General features: G+C 45.0%; 2 protein-coding genes across 2 annotated transcripts in view; one reads left to right on the forward strand and one right to left on the reverse strand.

The window, feature by feature from the left end:
• TIMP3 (TIMP metallopeptidase inhibitor 3) overlaps window positions 1-14,106 on the reverse strand; it is a 45,945-nt gene extending 31,839 nt beyond the window's left edge. Inside the window, exon 1 of the mRNA XM_018560106.1 lies at window positions 13,842-14,106. Within this exon, the coding sequence (XP_018415608.1) occupies window positions 13,842-13,968 (127 nt within the window). The 5' untranslated portion in view covers window positions 13,969-14,106. The remainder of the gene's footprint in view (window positions 1-13,841) is intronic.
• Window positions 1-22,225, forward strand: part of SYN3 (synapsin III) — a 258,300-nt gene that overhangs the window by 160,596 nt on the left and 75,479 nt on the right. The gene's annotated exons all lie outside the window — the stretch shown is intronic.

Consider the following 22,225-nt stretch of genomic DNA (forward strand, 5'->3'; position numbering starts at 1 on the left):
ATATACATACATATATACACACACATACATATATATACACACTGTAGCCAAAAGAGCATTTGTGAGGGCAGGTATTGATGTTGAATGAGAAGACCTGGCTCGTAATTAGCATATAAATACATCCTAAAAGGCATTCAGTAGGGTTGGGGGTCAGATTAAACTGCAAAGAATAAATCCATAAAGTGTGTTGCAACTTTAATCTTGGACTACATATACACACACACACACAAATATGGCCAAACATTTGTGGACACCTGACCATCACTGGTGTAGAAGCTTGTTGGAAATCTCCATTCCAACATCATGGGCGATAATATGGAGGTGGCTTCACCTTTGCAACTCTAACAGCTTCCACTCTTCCAGAAAGCCTTTCCACAAGATCTTGGGAGTGAGCCTGTTTAGCCGAAAGAGCATTTGTGAGGTCAGGTGGATGAGAAGACCTGGCTTCTATGTAATTAGCATTTAAAAAACATCCCAAAGGCATTCAGTAGGGTTGAGGTCAGGACTCTGAGCCGGTCACTCAAGTGCTTCCATATTAAACTAGTCAAACCATGTCTTTATGGAGCTGGCATTGTGTACGAAGAACAGAAAAGGACTATCCAAACTGTTGAAAAAAGATGGAAGTAGTACAGTATACAAAGAGGTAGTCATCAAGGACAAATAGCTGCAATAAAATCTGTTGCTTAGAGATGTATTGAGTTAGCGAGGCCTTAAAAAAAAAAAAAAAACAGAGCTTCAATACAACATGGTTAGCTCATTTTAAAAGTCTCGCAGGGTTATTCACAAAAGGGTGAAGAGTTTGGAGAAGGCAGGAGAAGTGATCAATCTAGGACAAAATAGCGGATTTGGAAAAATGCTTCAATTCAGCTATGTTGTCCTAGATTGTTCACTTCTCCTGCCTTCCCCAAACTCTTCACCCTTTTGTGAATAGCCCTGTCAGTCCTTTAAAATTTTCAGCTTTCATTAAAATAATACCTGGTGATCCTGCCACGAAAGTCCTTGTTCAGGCGCTTCCTGTTATAGGGTGACAAGGCACTATGCCTAAGCCCCTGCATTGTCACCCTCTTACTACTGGACACTACAAGTGGCTCTTTTTAAAACACACATTACTCAGGCATTTGTCCACTGCTGTCACCATCTGGAAACCAGTCCTGAGAAATGCCATGCAGCCATCAATGAAGTTTATATAGACAGGTCGCTACAAAGAAAAGCAACAGCACTGAGATGCAACAAAGGATAAAAAAGGTGAAAACATGCATTTTAATGATATTTTAGCAAACTAAATCGTCCTTCAGTCAGGATTCACGTCTACTTGTGTCTTGGTCAGCAATTTGGCCTTGTCTGTCTTCTAAGTCAATGACGGGGAGATGGAGACCTGCCAGGACAAGCCACAGAGATGAAACAGACATGAAAATAACTATGGAATGGTGAAGATATTTGGGAAACTGCTTGACATGTTTTTAAGAAAGGGTTTTTAGTGCCTCTTTAATGAGTTTGTCGCTGGAAGGTTGTAAATGCATTCCTGGAGGTTCTAGCAATGAACAGTTTACCTGGTCTAGGAAGGCAGGCACGTGTGAAGAGTGATATATAGGTGTCACTTTCCATGTGGCAGTGGAAGCACGGGCTCTGAAAACGTTAACGTGTCCTACAGCTATAGGGTTGTACAATCCCCAGGTCTGCATGGAGTTTGTGAGCAATTCCTGTGTATATGTGGGTTGCACTCTGGTACCCTCTCAGCACCAATTATATTGGAGGATTGAAGAGACCCTGTTGCCAGATCATTTATTTCAAAAGCAAATTTTCCCATAAGATTATGTGTACATTTAACATTTTATACATGCAATTTACCTGTAAAAGCCTCCCTTGTGGAGACATCCAAAAGCCTGAGACCACAGATGGGTGCCGCCATGTTGGATATGATGTCAGCAGCCCCAGCAGACTGACAGCTGTCACTCAAGTGACTATAGTATCCTCCATAGATTCTCCCCCGGCTGCTACATAAAAGGTTAGGTAGGGAGGTGAGGGGCAGGTGAGATGGGCCAGCATAGACATTAGACACTCCCAGAAGGGATATGCTAGTATGTTGACTCTCTTGGAGTAGTCAGATTTGCTAGCAAGCTCAGAAGCACATTGCAAGTGAATAAATACTCATTTATGAAAAGGAAATCATTGCAAATACATTCAAATAATTGCTTTTTTTTCCCTCCAAATTTTAAAAGTTGGTGACAGGGTCTCCATGTGTCACCCGCCTAAACTGGTCTCACTCTGTGGCAGGGAATATAGAACCTTCTGCTACATCCTCTGGACTGGGAGCTGCACCTCAGAACGGCACAGTGACATGATGCCAACTCTGGGATATAATGTATCACATATATAATCTTGTGCTGAGAAACAGAAAAAGGATTGCTGCAACTGGGCGAGAAATTTCTGCCTAACCTGTCCCAGTACCATGGAAGGGCCCCCCAAAAAAGGTGACTATAGCAGTGATTGAAACCAGACAGCTGGAATCATATGGACTGCCGGGCAGAATCACTTATCTCTTCCGCTCTGTATGGCATTTACTGCACTATATGAGTGATCGTCAGAATTCCAGGAAAAATTATTATTAACCCTTGCAGTGGGTCTGCCCCTGCACTGCAAGGGTATGTGCTTGTTTGTGTCTAGGGAGGAAAAAAACAAAGTTATACTCACCTGATTCTCAGAGCTGGCTGGCTGTGACAACGTTCCCTCCAGCCCGTCTCCTACTCTGAAGCGATGGTATGTCCCGCAGCATCCTATACACTGTGCATAGAATGGGATGACTCAGGTACCTTAGACCACTGCAGAGGAGGGGGAGAAGAGGCTCCAGGGACCAGTCTAAGGGCAGGTCGGCTCCGAAGATCTGGCGAGTATAACTTATCTCGCCCCCAAGACCAAAATGAGTAGCCCCATTGCAAGGGTTAATTATCATTTCCCCTAGGGTTTCCTGCACCTTTAAATGTCCTATGTCAGATTCCCTTCAACATCTTTAGTACAACATCATTAGTAGGTGAATCAGTTTCCATTCTGCAGCAGTGGTGAGGGATTGCCAGCTCCTCTGCTGACAAGGACCAAGTTTCACCATTGGCTCCCAACCTTCACCATACAGCCAATCATAGGATGCAGCATATATACGGTGCACTGCGGACTGCCTGTTATTTTTGCTCAGAGTCTGTCCCACACATTCACTTTTAGCAAAGACCAAAGAGCTTTCAGATCTATTGTCTGCTGTGCTGGAAGTTCTTTCATGACGCTTGTTGGGATGGTAACAGCTGAAACAAAACAGGGGTTTTTGTTATGCGGGCCTGTGTGTTAACAGGTTTTGTTACAGAACCTGCGGGAACTCCAAAAAAAAAGCGAGAAGCAGTCATTGCCATCCCGGCCCAGGGAGATGCTTACATAAGAGCTGAAGGACATTCAACGATGCTCAATGATTCCCTGCAGCTTCTTCCTACCCAAGTCTGCGCTTTGCTGTACAGGGATTTACAAGAAGCTGATACCAAGCGAAATTCAGGTTTATACACTGCCTGCATAGACAAAAATACATTTGACGATGTATTTAATAAATACAGAGCTGTATTAATATGCCTTTTATATCTGCCTGAAGTTCAGCTTTAAAATCCGCTTCTATTTTGCTTTCTCTGGTCTCTGCGCTTCCCTATGCAATGCATGCAGGTAATGGCTGCTAGGAGGGGCCTCAGTATTCCTCTCAAAGAGCCCTTGTTCTATCAAAGTTTGTGACTATGTTGGAATGTGTGACCGGTTACGTGTTCACACATTTTAACATAATCTCGTCCAGTTTTTCGGCGGTGGAATGCGTGACCTCCATTGGGTGAAGCATTCCAACGCTGTGTCAGCTGTTCCAGGGTAGATCGGCATCGCAGATCGTATGTGCAGGAGAACCGATCTGCCCTGGAACAGCTGATTGGTCTTGAAATGTCACTTCTATATCGGACTTTGTGAAATGTGAGATTGCACTCACAAAGTCCGATAGAATTGACATTTGAGGACCGATCAGCTGTTCCAGGGCAGATCGGTTCTCCTGCACATACGATCTGCAATGCCGACCTGCCGTGGAACAGCTGAGAAAGCGTTGAAATGCTTGACCTATTGGTGGTCACACGTTCCACCCAGTGGTGTATTTACAAATCCTGCTGCCCTAGGCAAGACAGCAACGCCCCCCGTACTGACATTACGGCCGACCGTCACCTTCAGCACCCCCCGCCCCCGTTCGGGGGTTGACACTATGTGCCGCCACCTCCCCATCAGCACAAGCCTCCATAATACACCCCAGGGGCGATCACTCACTGGGCATTCAAAGCGCCGCCGACAGCTGCCTGGACACCGCCGCAAGCCGCATTCACGCAAGCCGCCGTCCTCGTCCCCGCCGCTACGATGGCCTCCGGTTCTCTTTCCTTGATAAATAAAATTTATCAAGGGGAGAGAACCACAGCAATTGCCGCTCTCAGGGAATCTGCCGCTCCAGGCAAACGCCTTGTTTGCCTTGCGGCAGATACGCCCCTGGTTCCACCGCCGAAAAACTGGGCGGGATTATGTTAAAATGTGTGCCCACGTCACTAGTCACAAACTTTGATAGAACACCCTCAGTCTTGATGCAAGCAGTGAGCTGGCTCTTGGGAGGAGTTATACAAATATAAAAATGCCTTTATGGGTGGATGTCAGTCTGGAGGAGTGGGTGTTCCTAGGTAGACAGCATTCGCCTGCAGACTGGCCTAGGCAATGCCTATATGTGATCCAGAGTCCCTATGATTTAAATAAATTAATGCAATTAAATTAATCCAGTGAATGCAAAGGACAAGCCTGGAACAGTCAGGCTCTGCTAAAAAGAAATAGATGATGCAGGATGGATGTCTTCCAGCCAGGATATGAGGCTGGCTCTGTCTTGCTGCAGCTTCTAATGCACATTGTGAGAAGCTCACAGTCTGGAAAGTAAACAATTTCAGTCCAGGAGAGGAGCCGGTTGAGCTGACGGGAAGGCCGGAGTTCAGCTTTAACACTCTGATAGTATAATTTACAATAAGCTGATCACGGACACATTTACATCTACAAAAAAATTGCAAAAGGCTGATTCCTTTCAAATCATCACATTCTTTCCAGAAGTAGTAAAGGACAAACTCCTTGATGCGCCGAGCGCCGTCCTATAACAGTATATACACATTTATAGCCGTGGGCAGGTCTCTGTTGATTGCCTCTGATGTCCTGACAGATATCTTCAGTATTTCTTGGAGAGCAGACCTGTCACGGAGATGATTGACAAAGACAGCTCCATGATAATGAAGGCTTTCCGGTTATAGAGGAGATAAGCTCTTTTATTGAACTGCCCACATTTTACTGCACGTCTGTAAAGTGTAATTATAGTCATCACCTGGGATTCTCACCACGCTCGGTGGATACTCCCAACGTGCACTGTATCTTTATCATTATCAGCTGTCATGTCCATCCCTGGTCTGACAAGTCTGGCCAGCACCCAATGGAATCAATTTCTTTGGTTCTAATGGAAATCTTCCCACTTATTTCGGAAAAGAAGAAAAATTAACTGCCTGGTCGCAGCGTCCCCTGAGCTAGACCGACAATAGGTGAGAATTAGATACTCAATCCTAACACTAGAAGACGGCGTCTGACACAGCAGATAATAGATGTAGGAAAGCTACGCGGAGAACGTGCTCTATGTTAGTTCTGGGCGTCAACTAGAGGGAATATTAGACAGGTAAAGTAAAACTTTGAAAGACGAAAAATAATGCCGCACTGTTTCCATTAATACATCATTTCATGGTGGGAGCCTCTCATAATGGGCACAGCGGGTGTGCAGAACTGGAAACTCAGTACAGGGATGGTGGGAGCCCCTCATAATGGGAGACCCGGGAACTCAGCACAGGGATGGTGGGAGCCCCTCATTATGGGCACAACATGTGTGCAGACCCAAGAACTCAGCACAGGGATGGTGGAGGTCCCTCATAATGGGCACAATAGGTGTGCAGACCCGCAAACTCAGCCCAGGCATGGTGGGAGCCCCTAATTATGGGCAAAGCAGATATGCAGACCCAGCAACTCAGCACAGAGATCTCACTAATAGAATCCCTGAGATATAGAGACTGTGAGGGGGCATCACTCTCTAGTTTTACCTCGTTCGGTCCTAAAAATTTGCCAATAAATGATTTATACTTGGAGCAGACAAGCAGCTCGATATCTGTAAGATTCAGCACAGAAAGGGTTTAAAAGAAGGATGATGATCATGACCCTCTCCCATTTATTTCAGACACAGAGGATATAAACATTTTTTGCAATGCAGTGTACAGGAGTATGGCCAGAGAGGCGAACTGCACATCTGCGGCAGGGGTGTGCTCCGCTCTGCCAATGATCTGAAGCCCCCTCTCCCTATCCAACGCTCATTCCTGAACTTTCCATGTGCACACCCCCTACACGAGGGGAGTGTGAGGGGTGTGCGCAGGGAGAGCTCAATTTCTTAAAGGAGAAACCCAAACCAGCTTGTTTAGCGTGAATAGTGGCTGAGCCAGAATCAGTGTATGGCCAGCCTTATGTTACAGGGGGATAAAGAAATAAATGCCGTGTTATGTCTATTAACAGACTGCATCATATAGGTAATTTTTTCCTTCGAGCACAGGTCTACTTTAATAACAAGAAAACAGTTATAATGTAATTCCCTGTCGCTGTTTATTTTTTGAATTCCCATTACCTTCTCTCCGCGAGTTTAGAGTAAAGGGAGTACATTACTCACACGGGCGCAGCACTTAAATCGTCATGCATGGTGCCAAAACCCTCACCATCTATTGATATAGTGATGGGTAACAGTGCCCAGATTGTGTTCAGAGACACTAACATTACAGCGCGTCTGAAAATTCTCACATTGGTGGTGAAGTCGTTGTTAAATTCACCTTTGTACCTGCCAAGGCCAACTTCCAGTTTCCCTCCAGCCGAACCCTCATTCGGTGCCCCGTAGGTGTGATTTAATGGCCCCGGGCATTGTAAAACATTCCAAGTTGTGCAGTCACAGGGCCCAGACACAGCAGTGGGTGTGGATGGACTTTTACAAGTCTAAGGAGTTTTAAGCAGCACTCAGTTGACTTTTAGCCCTTTGAAGGTATTAGCGAGTCAAACACAAACTGTTTTACATTTAAAAAGTTGCTTCGGTAACACACCCTGCCTGCTCCCAGCATCTGATTTTATCTTAGCATTCACTTTGTGCAGCTGGGTGACCCACTGACTGAAGCATTTACCAGTAGAATGAAAATTTTGTTTTGGAATGTTGGTTCAATTTTCTAATAGGTAATTGATAATTGTGTTAGCAGTTGCAAAAAACAAAATGTAAAACAGGATGAAAATTTCATGCAATTAATAAAATTCTAACAGTGGATGCGCTTTTTGTCCATTCATTTCCAAAATTGAGTGTTAAAAAAAATAAAAAAAATAAAAATCAAACCACACTTGTCAAGTCTCCGATGTCGTTATCGAATGTTCAGACGAGATCTTTCATATGAACATTTATATGAAAGTCTACCAGTGTATGGCCAGATTAAATCTCTATAGTTGGCGGTATATCTTTTATAATCATCTTTAAATGATCCAAAAATCAAGATGTTGGGAAATACAGATTGGTGTATTAAGAACCCATGTGCATTGGATGGACGAGGGGGTGAATTGTGAGGTCACCGCCCTCGTCCATTCAGAGAACACCTTTTATGCATTGATGAACATACTAGGTGTACTCAGAATGGCAGATGTGCCCAGCGAGCGACCTACCAGGTTTTCAGAGCAGAGGGGAAGCCACTCGGCACAGCACCATACAGGATCTGGAAAAGATCATGGCCAGCACTGTAGTAGCTCTGGCTACTCCAGTGCTCTACAGCATCCTATCAGTGGCCAAGCTGGGCCAATACAAGTCAACTAAACCACTAAACATGACCTTTGCATGGGCTAAGAGCAGGTACACTTTAAAGTGAACCTAAACCCAATACTATAAAAAGGCTACAATACAATAAAATGCATAATGCTATAGTGCTGAGATCATAACAACTGAGAAATATTGTAACTCTCAGCTGCAAGTGGCCAAAAGTGCCACCACCGATGAGCACCTGTTGTCATGTCCATCTGTTCACAATGTAAAGCTCAGCTGTCAGCAAAGTATTTTTAATAAACCTACAGAAGCCGTTTCTCATTCACCACTTACATATGAAGACCACCCAGAACCTCCCAACACCCTCACTACCATGTTTTGTAATTCTTTTATTTTTCACAAAACCCTCAACCTATAAAACCTCATCAGTGTCCTGTGCTTATTATGGAACATATACTGTATATAATGGAATGTTTAAATCAATATGTTTAATATTTAAAGTGGACCATTCAGCATGAATAAATCTGACATGTGACATTATCCAGGAAAAAAACAAAATCAATTAGCTCCAGCTAAGTGGTTTAGCCTAGGCTGAGATGATGTCATCAGTCTGCTGCAGTCAAAGGGAAGCATTTCCTCAGTCTCCTCTCCCCCAGTGATCAAACTGCAACTTTGTAGCAAGTCACAAGGTGAGAGGCTGTAGCAGGGGCTGATTTGGCACAGGCATCGTGATTTACATGATTGTGCCATCTCTGTCCAAGAAGTAGATGGTGACCCTGGACCCTAAACAAAGAGGGCTCCATCCTTCTGGAGACAAAAGCAGATGAAGGCATTGTCAGGGGGAGTACTGTGATCTCTGTGAGAGGTATAATATGTAATGTAGAGGTGTATTGTTCTCTGTGGAAGTGTAGTGTTATACTGACAAGTGGTAGGCTAATTAGCCGGATTTGTGGGAGGAGCTCCACACATTTAAACTGCTCCATCTCTCACACTCACCTGTCTGCTCGTGGGCGTCATTCCACCCGCCTCACCCCCTTTTTTCAGTTACCTTTTACTCTCAGTATGCCCCCTTATTTTGCCTACTGACCATAGTGACCGTGGCACACCCCAGGTCATTGTAGGCAGGTCCATCATCTCGATTCTTGGGTACGTATCAGTGGGGCTTTGACCACAAATATTGGTTGTTGACAAGATAAAATGTATCTAATGCTTGGTCACCTTTGGGCTCAGAAATTAAGTTGTTGCAGCTAAAATCTACAGAAATCACCTGCTTGGACACAAGAAAAAAAGGGGGCGTCCTATTGAAAGATGCAGGTTAGGCACGGGGTTCACTTATCCATAACGGCCCACTCTCTAAGCTGACTGGCGTTAATGTACATGGTAGTAAGGCAGCCTATCATAGGCCGCCCATGCACCACTTTGCAGGTTATAATGCACCTGCATCATTTTTCACACCTGTACATTGAGGTTCACTAAAAACGCATGTGCTGTACATTAGGGTGCCATTCAAAAAGCCAAAAACAAAGTCATTCAACAGTATAAATATTCTAATAGAATTATTTTGCAATACCGTGCTCTTGACTTTGTCTGCCATGTGGTCACACACATTTAAAATTAGAAAACCAGTTCAGCTCCAGGCTTCCAATTAAATTTCCCACAATGCATTTGTCAGAGGCGCTCGCATGCCAGATTTCTCAACCTTGCTTTCATTTCTTAGTGTCTGTAAGTCATTTGTGACTTTGTGGCTGCTGCTACTGGCGGGTTACAATAGGTTGTAAAGAAACTCTAGTGAGGCCACGAAGGAAGTAAGCGATCAAAATACACAGGAGGAGAGACGGTTAAACAGTTCCTTCACGTCTCATCGGAAGTCTTCTACAACGTCTTCCTTTAAGTAGCACATTCCAACTTTGTTGTGGGGATATTCAGGATTTCACCGCAGAGAATAATTAAAGATCTTCCCAGCCAAGGCAGAGGACGTGGGAAGAACACCTTAAAATTACACAGGTCAATAAGTAGACCGAGGTGGCTGAGTATCTCAGCTCACTGGAGCCAATCATTAAGTCTCAGTCTTGCATTAAGCAAATGGCAGACACATTCTCGCAGAATTCAGGAGCCACACGGCGGCAACTAGGAGCCAACTGAGGGTGTTATGATACCCAAATGTATGTAGAATATTTATATTTCCTGAGATTCAGTTGAGGTGTTTAGTTGCATCAGAGTTGCCTTTTTCCATTGTAGTGCATTAACCAGAGTCCTTCACAACATACAGGTGAAACTCGAATAACTAGAATATCGTGCAAAGTTCATTTATTTCACTAATGCAACTTAAAAGGTGAAACTAATATATGAGATAGACTCATTACATGCAAAGTAAGATAGTTCAAGCCGTGATTTGTAATAATTGTGATGATTATGGCTTACAGCTCATGAAAACCCCAAGAACCCCAAATCCACAACCTCAAAAAAGTAGATTATTACATGCAATCAATAAAACAAGGATTGTACATAGAACAATATCGGACCTCTGAAAAGTACAAGCATGCATATGTACTCAGTACTTGGTTTCGGCCCCTTTTGCAGCACTTACTGCAATTACTTTTGCACGATATTCTAATTATTCGAGTTTCACCTGTATGTTCAGAGCTGAGCAGGACACTCTGGCAACCAGTGATGTCAGTGAGCTGGGCGGTACTGTGCACCACCAGCACCCCAAACCCTTGTCCATCACCCAAACCCCCCCAGTAACGTGCACCGCCAGCACCCAATTGCCACCCCCCACCTTCCCTGGTAACATGCACTATAACTGCTATGATCTAGAGATGGTGGGAACAGGCCCTGGGAGTCTTGCTATGCCTCGTGGGACTTGTAGTTCTACAGCAGCTAGAGTGCCAAGGTTGCCTACCCCGATTTATAATGACACAAATACACCTGGGCGTTTTGACACTCAAAGCTAAGTGCGAGAAAACTCTCATCACTAGAAATCCCATTCATTTCCATAGCCCCTGTTCACACCTGAGAGTTTTGCCGCAAGCTGTAAAATGCCAAACACTGGAAAAGCTGCTTTCAGGCAGATTACAGCATGTTCGGCCGCATAGACTTCAATGAAAGCCCATTAAACGCACAACACAAGCGTTTTGCACGTTCGCACGCACATTTTTTCATTCACAACATTGCATTTTGATCTGCTCAATAAAACGCGTGTCTTTGTCTATGCGCATCTAACGTGTTTAAAAATGCAAAACACGCAAGCCATGCAAGGGAAAGACATGCGGAAAAATGCGCGGAAATGCCGACGCCTAGGTATGGATGGAGACTAAATGCTGGGAATTAAGATGGATCTAGTGAGCTAACAAAGTGAAATCAGTATGCAAAATGTTCCCTTCTAGCTGGAAGCCCGCGAAGAATCCACACCGGGCATTGTGTCAATAACTATTTTCATGTACAGTGTAGGCTCAACGCAGCCGGGAAAATAACATCTCCATCAGGGTACCCACAGACATCTCTGCACGGCTCCAACCCACTCAGACACCAGTGTACAGAACTCCATCACTAACTATCATTTAGAATCTTAATAACTGGCATTGTGCAATGCTAGCTGGCCGAGTGTCATATTGATCCTCCTTCCACAATTCAGAACAAGCCTGCAGAGAAGAATGTCTAACTTTTCCTGAACTTTGCTGATATGCAAGCTAGTTCATGGTCAGGAAAGCCAGAAGATTGGGCAGTGCCCCTTTAAAGTAATCACATTGCAAAATAACAAACAGTTCCAGATATTTTCATCTTTATTTATATTGTTTGGAAAACATTTACACACTATTATTAGGAAGCTCTGGGGACAAACAGATACATTTGAGATAAACTGCCTCAGACAAGGGGCCACTGGTAATCCCAATTTCCACAAGGGGATACTATGAAACTATTCATAAGACACAACAAAGGGTTTTGATCACTGTTGGTGTGCTGCTGCTCCAACACACTCAGCCTGTCACTGGGGACTTAGCGTCAATCTTTAACATGATAGAAAGTCTTTCTACAATCTGCGTATTGGCACTGAAATCCTCCATTATATCGGTCTCTTCTTTTTACCTCTTTATAAAGTTTCTGGAGTTGTGCCCTTGCCCAGCAGAAGCTTATTACACCCGATTCTAATAGCTTATCATATGAAAAGATTGTCCTAAGGATACACAGATTGCAGAAACTTTACAGCAACAGTGATACTCCAGCACCCCTCCTTTCAGAAATGGTGATACACTAGCACCCCTCCTTTCAGAAATGGTGATACACCAGCACCCCTCCTTCTTGCAATGGTAATTCAGCAGCACACACTTTCCAGCAATATTAAACCAGCGCCCCGTTTCGGAAATGATAAACCAGCACCCCTGCTTTCAGAAATGTAATACACCAGCACCCCTCCTTCCAGCAGAGGTGATTACACAAGCACCCCTCCTTCCATCATTTAGTTTCTCCAGCAACCCTCCTTACAGCAATCATGATAAGCCAGCACCCCTGCTTCCGGCAAAGGTGATACACCAGCACCCCACCTTACTACAACCATGATATACTAGCACCCTTCCTTCCTGCATTGAGGAAAAGTCAGCACCCCTCCTTCAAGCAATGACTATACACCAGCACCCCTCCTTCCAGCAATGATGAAACACTAGCACCTTCCCGCAACCATGATACGTCAGCACCTCTTTTTAAAGTTTCTATGCCCCACGTTGCACCCTGGCCAACATGCACCCTTTAGTAGTAGCCTGCAATTGCACTCCATTTCCAAGGATCCATGGATGAACTTTACAAAACACATTCAGACTTTGTTAGTGAACCACGTCAGATAATAAAGATAAAGTGCAAAGTGGACAAACCTACAGCAACCAATGAATAGTAGAAATGTAATTGCCTGCCATGGGTTACTGCACTTTGCACCTTGCTCTTCGTTTTATTGGGAGCCGTCCGCTGACCTCTAATTTCCAGGGAGAGTTTATGCTGATGTGACATTTGTCCCTCGAAATTCACACTGGTCTTGGACATCAGTCAACATCATCATCACATCTGTTTCATGAATAAGGATGAGCGACGTGATATAGGTGAAATTGAGTTTCAGCAAAATGTCAGAAAACTTAGTATGCAATTGACTTTTGGCTTCATGTTGGCTAAAAGAAAACCCAACTTCGCTGACTTGAAGACAAAATGCATTGGAGTCAAATAGCCAAATTCCCTGAAATTTCATGTAAAGCCAAATCAGTAACTTTGCAGCAAACTCTATTTCACTTCGCTCATCCTTAGTCATGAAATATTGCATCCTTGCTACTTTTAATACCTTCCTAGAGTTTATTTAAACATTTTTGTTATTATAGCATTTTACAATGTCACGATGGGATCACAGCTTGACCCCGAAAATTAAAGTGACACTAAACCCAGGAGTGAAATCTTGAAAATGCATTCAAGTACCCGAACTATTAACAAAAATTTATCTTATTTGTGTATCACTCGGCTGCAGATCCTCAAATCATCTCTGAATTGGTGCGGACACTGTCCTTCCTTCTGGAGGGTGGCTACTTTTCTTCCCCATGGTCCCTGTGTGTGTTGTAAAGTAACCACCGCTCCATGCTCACTCCTGTGGTGGACTACAATCTCATGTTTAGTTATCTAATTTGTATTGAGATTGTAGTCCATCACAGGAGCAAGCTTGATGCGGTGACTACTTTACAACACACACCGGGACCATGGAGAACAAGAGTAGCCACCATCCAGAAGGAAGGACAGTGTCAGCACCAATTCAGAGATGATTTGAGGATCTACAGCCCAGTGATACACAAATAAGATACATTTTTGTTAATATTTAAGATACTTGAATGCATTTTTATGATTGTACTCCTGAGTTTAGTGCCAACCCAATTTGTTAACTGTCATTGGCTACATTAAACACATAACAGTGAGTGGTACCTACCGATGTCGGAGTTGCAGAAAGCGTCCTGGGGATGGCTCGGGGCGCATGTGCAGCTCTCTGCGGAGTCGAAGAAGTCGCCAATAACCAGCACAAGTGTTAGCAGAGCGATGTTGGCCAAGACAGACATGGTGCTGCGTGCACAATTCCTCCCTTTCAGATGCAAGGCTGAGCTCCGCTGCTGTAGGGCTTCCTGTACTCAGTGCTAAGCCTAGTACCACTGAGTTAGCAGCTTGCACAGTGCAGGTTTATAACAGTCCTCTTTTTTTTCTGGTGGAGTGTAACCGCCTCTCTGTCCAGCCCTTGAATCCAATGACCTCATCCTCCTATCCTCCTAGAGGGGGTGTGCCTGCGCTGGCTGCATGTTTCCATGTAGGGGAGAGAGGGAGAATGTGCTCTGGAAAGGGGACTCTTTTGCTGTATGATTATAAAAACAGGCTCACAAGTTCAAAACAACAGTTCTTTCTGCCAGGGGATGGGGGGCGAGCCTCTCGGAACCCCTGCGTTGTCACGATGGCGGCCAATACACTTTTAGCCCCGTCTGATCATTCAAATAAAAAAAACAAGGAACACCGTTAAAATGTCACTAAGCAAAACACCTGTGTGATTCAGCTCCAATGAAAGCTTGCCCACCCAGAGCAGAGAAAGCACACATGCAGATTTCATATATGTGTTCATCTCATTAAAGTGGAACACCAGGCACAAAAGATTGAATATCAATATATATTTGTCAATAGGATGTAATACCACCTATATCATTGAAAGACTAGATATTATCTTGTAAAGTAGCAGTGACATCATCGAAGTGCTGTACATAGCCTGTGCAGAGAGCAGAGCTGTGGGAGGGACCCAGCAGGCCCCACCCACTACAGGCTGCCTGCAGAAAACTACAGGAGGGGGCGGAGACAAGACCAGTCACTTTGCTCAAGGAGAGAGAGCAGCAGTGAGCGGTCTTTATTACAGGAGGGGGCGGAGACAAGACCAGTCACCCTGCACAAGGAGAGAGAGCAGCAGTAAGCGGTCTTTATTACAGGAAGCTTACTGGATGACTGCACAGATCAGGAAGAAATACACAAAAAACTCACCAAGGAAAAAGCCACAGGACTCCGGCCCTCTAGCTGTTGTGGAACTACAGGTCCCATGAGGCATTCCGAGACTGACAGTTACAGACATGACTCCCAGAGGAAGAGGCATGTTGGAATTTGTAGTTAAAGCTCAGCTGGAGGGCTGGAGTTCCCCTCCACTGATTAAGACACTGTTTATTCTGGAGTTCAGCTTTCAACTAATCCCTGATGATCCCACCACAGAGGTGCTTGTTCAGACACAACCTGTTAGGGATGACAACTGTCTCCTAGTTGTGGTCCTGCGTTGCCACTCTGTTACACGCGCCCCCTGGTGGACACTAAAAGCAGCCGTGTCAATGCACATTGCTTAGCCACGGTCCATCGTTCTCACTTTCAGGAAGCCAGTGCAGAGCAATGATGTGCAGCCGAGCTCTAGAGAGAGCGCATGTAGACAGGAAGTGGCTGAAAGAGGAAGCAGGAGATCAACACTGAGATGGAAAACAAAAATTGGGTAAAAAGGTGAAAACGGCATTTTATGAAACAAGGGCAATTGTTTGAAACACGGTACTTTAGCAAACTAAATGCCTTCCAATTAGAGTTTATTAGATCCTGCAGCACTGCGCTGCCAGGTCACATGACTGATGCCCTGGCAATGGTAGCAAGGAATTGTGGAGACAGAGGGCCTACAAGGACTGATGTCTGGAGGATGTTGAGCATAAGGTGCTGACTTGCTTGCAATGCAGCACTAACATTTAGCTCTACCTGCCAAAAATGCACCGGGATCAGGGACTGTAAGGTCATACAGATCAATCAATACAGATCAATCATATATCTATATATCTATACTATACATTAAAATGAACTTATATTGCTTCCTTATTTCCATAGAATATACCTGAAAGCATTTTGCTGAATCTGTCCAATAAGTGCTAATGAATTCCTGTTGATCCTGCCAGAAATCCAGTGAACTGATAACTTTCTGTACTAGAAGTTACATTGTTCCCAATTATCACTGAGGACTACAGAGCATTCCCCTCTTTGCATGGAGATGAGGAGAGGAGGTGTTCTGTATTTGTAACATAGTTTCTGTACTAGTGTGACAACACTGCTCTTCCTAAGAGACGATGAGTGAGTGTTGTCACCCTATGACAGGAAGTGTGTTACTGGCAGACTTGCCAGTAGTGATGGGCTCGGGCGTGTTTGCAAGCGCCTCGTGCCGAGCCCGCCAGGAAGCCGTCAGCGCGCAGGGCCAATCACTGAGACATGTTCCCGGTCCGCAGCTGCAGAGATCGGGAAATGTCTCAGTGCCTGGGATTGGCGCTGCGCACTGACAGCTTCCCAGCGGGCTCGGCACGAGGCGCTTGCGAACACGCCCGAGCCCATTACTAATTGCCAGGTGAAAATAAAGGGAAAAAAAACTAAAATAGGAAAACTAATGCAGCCACCACATCTAAGGACTGGTAAGTTGCAATATTTATTCTTGAATTTAGATACATTTATATTGCTTACCCTATGGACCCTGTATAGGAGAGTGTATCAGAGATCCAGCGCTATATATCTACATCCAACTCCAATGTGCATTCTAGTATTATATTACTATATAAAGGTGCCCCTACACCTGCCGATTATCGGACGATAATCGTGGGAAATCCCGCGATCGGACGATAATCGGCTGGTGTATGGGCAGCGTGCGACCTCTTCTACTGTAAGTACTATCCTTGTCGCACTCCTTACCGATATGTCCCTTGTAGTGGGGGGTGCTCGCAGTGACTGCGGATGGCGCCGCCAGGACATAAATTCCCATTCATTTCAATGGCTCCCATTCACACCTGTGCAGTGTGTCGCAAGGAGCAAAACGCCAGCTGCTCAAAAAAGTTCCTGACCTTCTTTGGATAGACTGCAATGGAAAAATCTGAAAAATGGGTGACCCATATTTCTATGTGCGTTACACATTGACCGCAATGTTTTTGATCTGCCAGTCAAGACGCGCATTTTCATATGTGCGTCTAACGCGAGTAAAAATGTGCAACAAATGTACAAAAACACCCTTGGCAAAACCACTTGCAAAAACGCTGAGGCGGCCCTAAAGAGGAACTCCAGGAATTACAAAACGTACCCTTGTAGTGGGGCTACCCCCGCACTGCAGGGGTTAGGTGCTCATTTTGGTCTAGGGCCGTGGTGGTCTAAGGACTGACGATGTCATCACGTCTAATGCAGGTGCATTGCCTTACATTAGACATGAGGACGTGGAGTGGGAGAGAGGTGACTGGGAGAGTGGGAGACTGGTGAGTGGGAGAGAGCCCTGACTACTGCGGGACTGAGGATCAGGTGAGTAAATCTGCTTTATTTGCACCCCCTAGACAAAATGAGCCATTAACCCTTGTAGTGTGGGTTTTATACAATCCATAAGTTCTTCTTTAAAAAAGCCTTCTAGAGACACAAGAATATAAAGGAAAAATCAATGTTTGATTTACTAAAGGGGAGGAGTGGTTATAAATTGCCACCATGACCCAATAGGCACCGACTTGTACACTAGCGAAGTGTTCCCTTTGTACTGAACATCTGCAAGAGTTAAATGGGGAAACCACATTGTATGCCAGAGCCCTATTGGGAGTCACGTACTGCAAAGCCTTGTAGGATACATTCCACAAAGAAATCACATTCCTGCTCCTGAAGAGAAAACCTCCATCCCAGTTATGTCCATTTTCCCATTTCAAGTACAACAAAACAAATTTTCCCCAGTACTAATGGCCGATTCACATCTATTAATGCACGTTGGTCACACACGTGCACCAGTGTGAATGAGCCCAGATAGGTTTTCTTTTAAAAAAAACAAAAAAATACTAAACTGGAGCACATAGATGTGAACCAGCCACATAGTAAAGAATGGGATTTCTTCTCAAAATGCAATTTCATGCAGCAAAATGGAAAATGTGAGGCACTGCGGGCACAAAACTTTCATGTAAATATTTCCTTAAGGGCTAGTTCACACCAGCCACAGTGCGTTCCGGCCCGATTCTGGCCTGAAAGCACTGGATCGCATTGCGGCCAGCTCATTTTGTTGTAGGGCGGGAGGGAGCGTGGTGGTGCATTGATGTGAATATCACCGCAGCCATGCCCTCCGGCCGCAATGCGATCGGCCGCACGGGAACGCGTGGCATATCAATGCCTGCATTGCAGTCTGGTTCGGTCAGGTCAGTAAAAATGTTTGCAGCGTTTTTTCTGACCGGACCGCGGGCATTTAATTCCGTTTATCTTACTTTTTCTTCTCGTCTGTAAATATTTTCTTTCATTGTTTTTCTCCTATTTTCATTAAACTGGTATTTAAACAATCTGAATGTTCTAAGCAGAAATTCAAGTATTTATGCTCCTTTGAAGAAGCTACCGTATTGCAAACTCTGTTACATTCCTATTTGGGCATGGCAGCAGGTGATACAGGCATTTCTAATAAAAGGTCAGTATTGGAACAATGAATGGTGACTGGTGGCGGCTAGTGTGTAAAGGGTTAACCGCTCCAGTGACGATTGCTTTCATTCTGTTGGCCCTTAGATTATTTTCCCAGAGCAGGAAAATCTCTGCACCTGATGGGATCTGAGAGTGTAAACGTCACAACTATAATGTTGACAGTACTGTTTTTCCTTTTCTACCCAAGTCATCCTCTGAGACAATAAAAGGATCTAGACTACAGGAAAGGCAAATTTGACATAAGCATGTTTATGAAGCATGTACACACGAGAAACATAGACGGGAGAGGGACTGCGTGCAGTCAGGGTTTGTGCCAGTGCCACGGGAGGGGGGAGTGCATGGCGTCTTTCTGCACAAGAGCTGAGGTGAAATAATGGTGAGTGAGGAAGTCACACTCAGGGCGGGTGCTCGGCACACAGTGTTCAGTCCAGAGGGGAAATAGTTTTGGCAGGAGCTGGGTTACTGGCTCCCTGCCTCTTTCTGCTAATAAACACTCAGCCCAGGCAGAGAAAGGTCCATTCCTCGGGATTAAAGGTGTGAGCAATTCTTAGCTTTTGGCATGAGTCGTCTGAGAACTAGGATGAAGAGGCATGGGCTACGATGCTTTATCCTGTGTAGAAGAGCATGTGCGCCAAAGCCTGGCTCAGCGAGCTTTATACATAGGACATCTCAATGAAAACACTTTGAAGGTACTGAGTATGTCCATGACTCAGTGGTTAAAATGAACCTGTGCAAAGCAAATTTAAAGCAAGTCCACGCACCTCTTTCATCCCGCTGCTGCACTCCCCTCCCCAGGAGTGAGCAGAATAAACCCTGTATATGAGCCATTTAGAATGAACTTGGAGATGATGACTCTCTTCCGACCCTTGTGGTGGTGCTGGTAAATGAAAAGTCAATCGTGAAGTACCACCGATAGGCCATAGAGGGAAGGGGAGAGAGTCACATGCTCTTCAAACTCAAAAGTTATGTAACTTTCTCTTTGATAAGCAAACAGAACACTGGAGGAGGTCCAATTAAGTGGGCCTGTTACTTTGTCCATATCCCGATAAAGGGAATCCCAGTGTCCCTGGAACGCTGGACATCAATGAAGAGTATCTTAAAGAAAAACTTTGCTAAACTTCAATAGAGTCTTCGACTTCTCTACAGCGTTGTTTTGATGGGGCCCCCAATGGCCACAGACCACTCTCATTTACTAGCATGGTACATGCGCAGAATGATTGCACATATACCTTTATTAGGCCGTTAAGTAAGATTCCCAATGGATTCTTCCTCTGGTCACCCAAGGCAGGGAGCCATGTTCTCACTTTGCAAACTCTAAGATACCTTGTACACTCTTTGCGATATGAGACCAGAAGGAAATGTGCTGAAGCAACAGGAAAATGAGTGGTCATTGTTGCACTGATGGAGGGTTCCTCATGTGGCTCATAGAACTTGTCCATTGCGACAAAATGTTTTTTTAGACAAATTGGAGTAATGGTGATTTCCGTTTTCTCAACGAACGCTTCTTCTTTTGAGATGCGGGGCGGCTGCACGTTTTCCTTATAGTAAACTTGTACAGTATGTGAATCTCTGGGCCACTTTATACCAGTGCAAAAATACTGCCAGGCAAATAAAAAAAAGTTACCTGGCCCAGTAAATAACAGGACCCACTACATTCATTTTTGTACACTCAGAGATAGTTTAAGGCAGATTGTGGCCCTTGAGATAGTAGCAGCTTTGGAACTCCCCATCCCTTTGACTGATACTGATAAGGATTGCAATAGGCACATAGAAGTCACCCTATTTGCATTGTCTATACTGGTCCCAGCAGGCAGTAATCGCCTACAAGTTCCTCCTCCCTTGTTGAGTGAGAGGAAGGTGCCCAGCTTTGTCCAATCTCGCCAGGTTTACTGGAGCATGATTGCAGCTAGGCACCCTGGACACCTGGGATGTGCGGTGAGGTCAGAGGTCAGTGGCAGGTGAGGCAACCCCTGTGAGGTAGGAGGGGAAACTGCTCTGCCTGTGGGGGTGTGGGCGGAGCCTCCCTGTCACTCACTTGCTTGTCACTGATGAGGCATCTAGATGGATGCTGTCAGTGTTTGTTTGTTTTTTTTTTGATTGGACGTCTTGGACCAATGGCACTTTGCCATTGGTCCAAACCATGCACAGAGCTCTTTCTTATAGCTCTGACCTCACTGTGTTAGGTTACACACAGGAGCGGGGAAGCCTGCTGCTGTGTAACATAACAAAGCTGTCAAAAGCCGAATGAAGTGCCGCCTGTTAATTACATCCATCCATGACAGGTTACACAGCGGGGACGCTGTGTAACCTGTTCGAACCGGTCTGAATGGAGAAAAAGCTGTGTTTATTTAGGCTTTTTTTTTTTACTGTAGCAATTTTTTCTTCTTTTTCTTTTTTTTAGCATTTGATTGCAATACTGTATGGATGTCGGTGTTTACAAGCCAGCGACATGGCAAAGATTACAACGATCGGTTCGTCCCTTGTAATGTGCAGTAAATCCCATGTGACATGTATTAAACCATTATCTATATTTATAGCTCAGTCATTTCAATGTACCCTGAACATATCTGTTCTTCAGAGGCCCTTTAGCAGTGCAGTGAAAGTTATCTCCGAGGTGCAGGGGAACCGCTGCAGCTACGCAGTACACTTGTAAAACTTTTCTACACAATCCAGGGTGACACAAAATATCACCTATATAGCAGCACAAAGCATGACATGGCAAGACATATGCTATGGTACTATGCTACGTTGCTACAGCAACTTCACCAAAAACTGCCTGCCCGTACCCAAATAAGAGACCACACCGGGCTGGAATATAAAATGGCTGTAAACAGCCGTTTATTACACAAATAATAATATATAACATGGCTGTAGCAGGCGTTTAATACAAAATAAAACTTTATTATAATAAAATATACTATAAATTATTAACTTATAACAGTTAACCGAACCTTTTACTATTACTAGGGCTGAGGTCTGTGAAGGTGAAACAACTGGCCCCTAGCCGCAACTCACCGGCTCAGGGACGACATAGTACCTAACCGCAGATACCTCTTCACCTCACTCTTTGACCTCTCTCTGCGGGACCTGCCAGCTCCCCGGACAGCGTACCGACGACGCGTCCGACAGGATGCATGACACAGCAACATACCCACCTAGACAGACCTCGCCCACAAGGCCTGCCTTCCATGAGCGCGGGCGCATGCTTGGCGGGAGGCCCTGGAGGGTCCCTAGAGGGGCTCCTAACATGGCGCTGAGCCCCAGAAGTAGATGGGCGGGCAGGGGAATAGCGCTCAGGAGGCCTAGACCTCCTAGCACGCGGTACCTGCACAGCTTGAGTAGGAAGGGGGTCCTGGAACATGTTGGCCATCTGTTCATTGAGCCATGCAGCCCCATGAACCTCCGCAGCAGCTTTAAGTTGTTTAAAAAGGCCTGTAAAATCAGACATTTTCTTTTCCTAGGATGCAGAGACGCGACAGGTGAACTGAACACGCCGTGTGCTCCTCTGGACTGCCTGGACCCCACTCCACCCCCTCGGACCACCCTAACAGACTCCTCCTGGCTAATCCCCAGTGACCACCACCCACACATCCCTAAACACGCTTAACCCTTTCCTTCCTGAATCCCTGTCTACCCTGTCATGTAGGCCTTACGCCTATTTTTTGTTGTCTTTTGCTCCAGGCCTTTCTGGAAAACTATAGTGCTCTAGTGAGTTCTATTTGAAGTTCTTTTAGCCTTTTATGTTTTTTTACATGCTTGCTGTACCTAGATTTGTACGTTCACCCACTTGTGGTTGTATTTACCTACGATCACTTTGCCTATGTGATCAAAAGGTGCCGAGATAAAATCTCAGGCAGG

This window comes from Nanorana parkeri, unplaced genomic scaffold (assembly GCF_000935625.1).
Source record: "Nanorana parkeri isolate BGI_ZX_2015 unplaced genomic scaffold, ASM93562v1 scaffold432, whole genome shotgun sequence".
In the NCBI taxonomy this organism is placed as follows: domain Eukaryota; kingdom Metazoa; phylum Chordata; class Amphibia; order Anura; family Dicroglossidae; genus Nanorana; species Nanorana parkeri.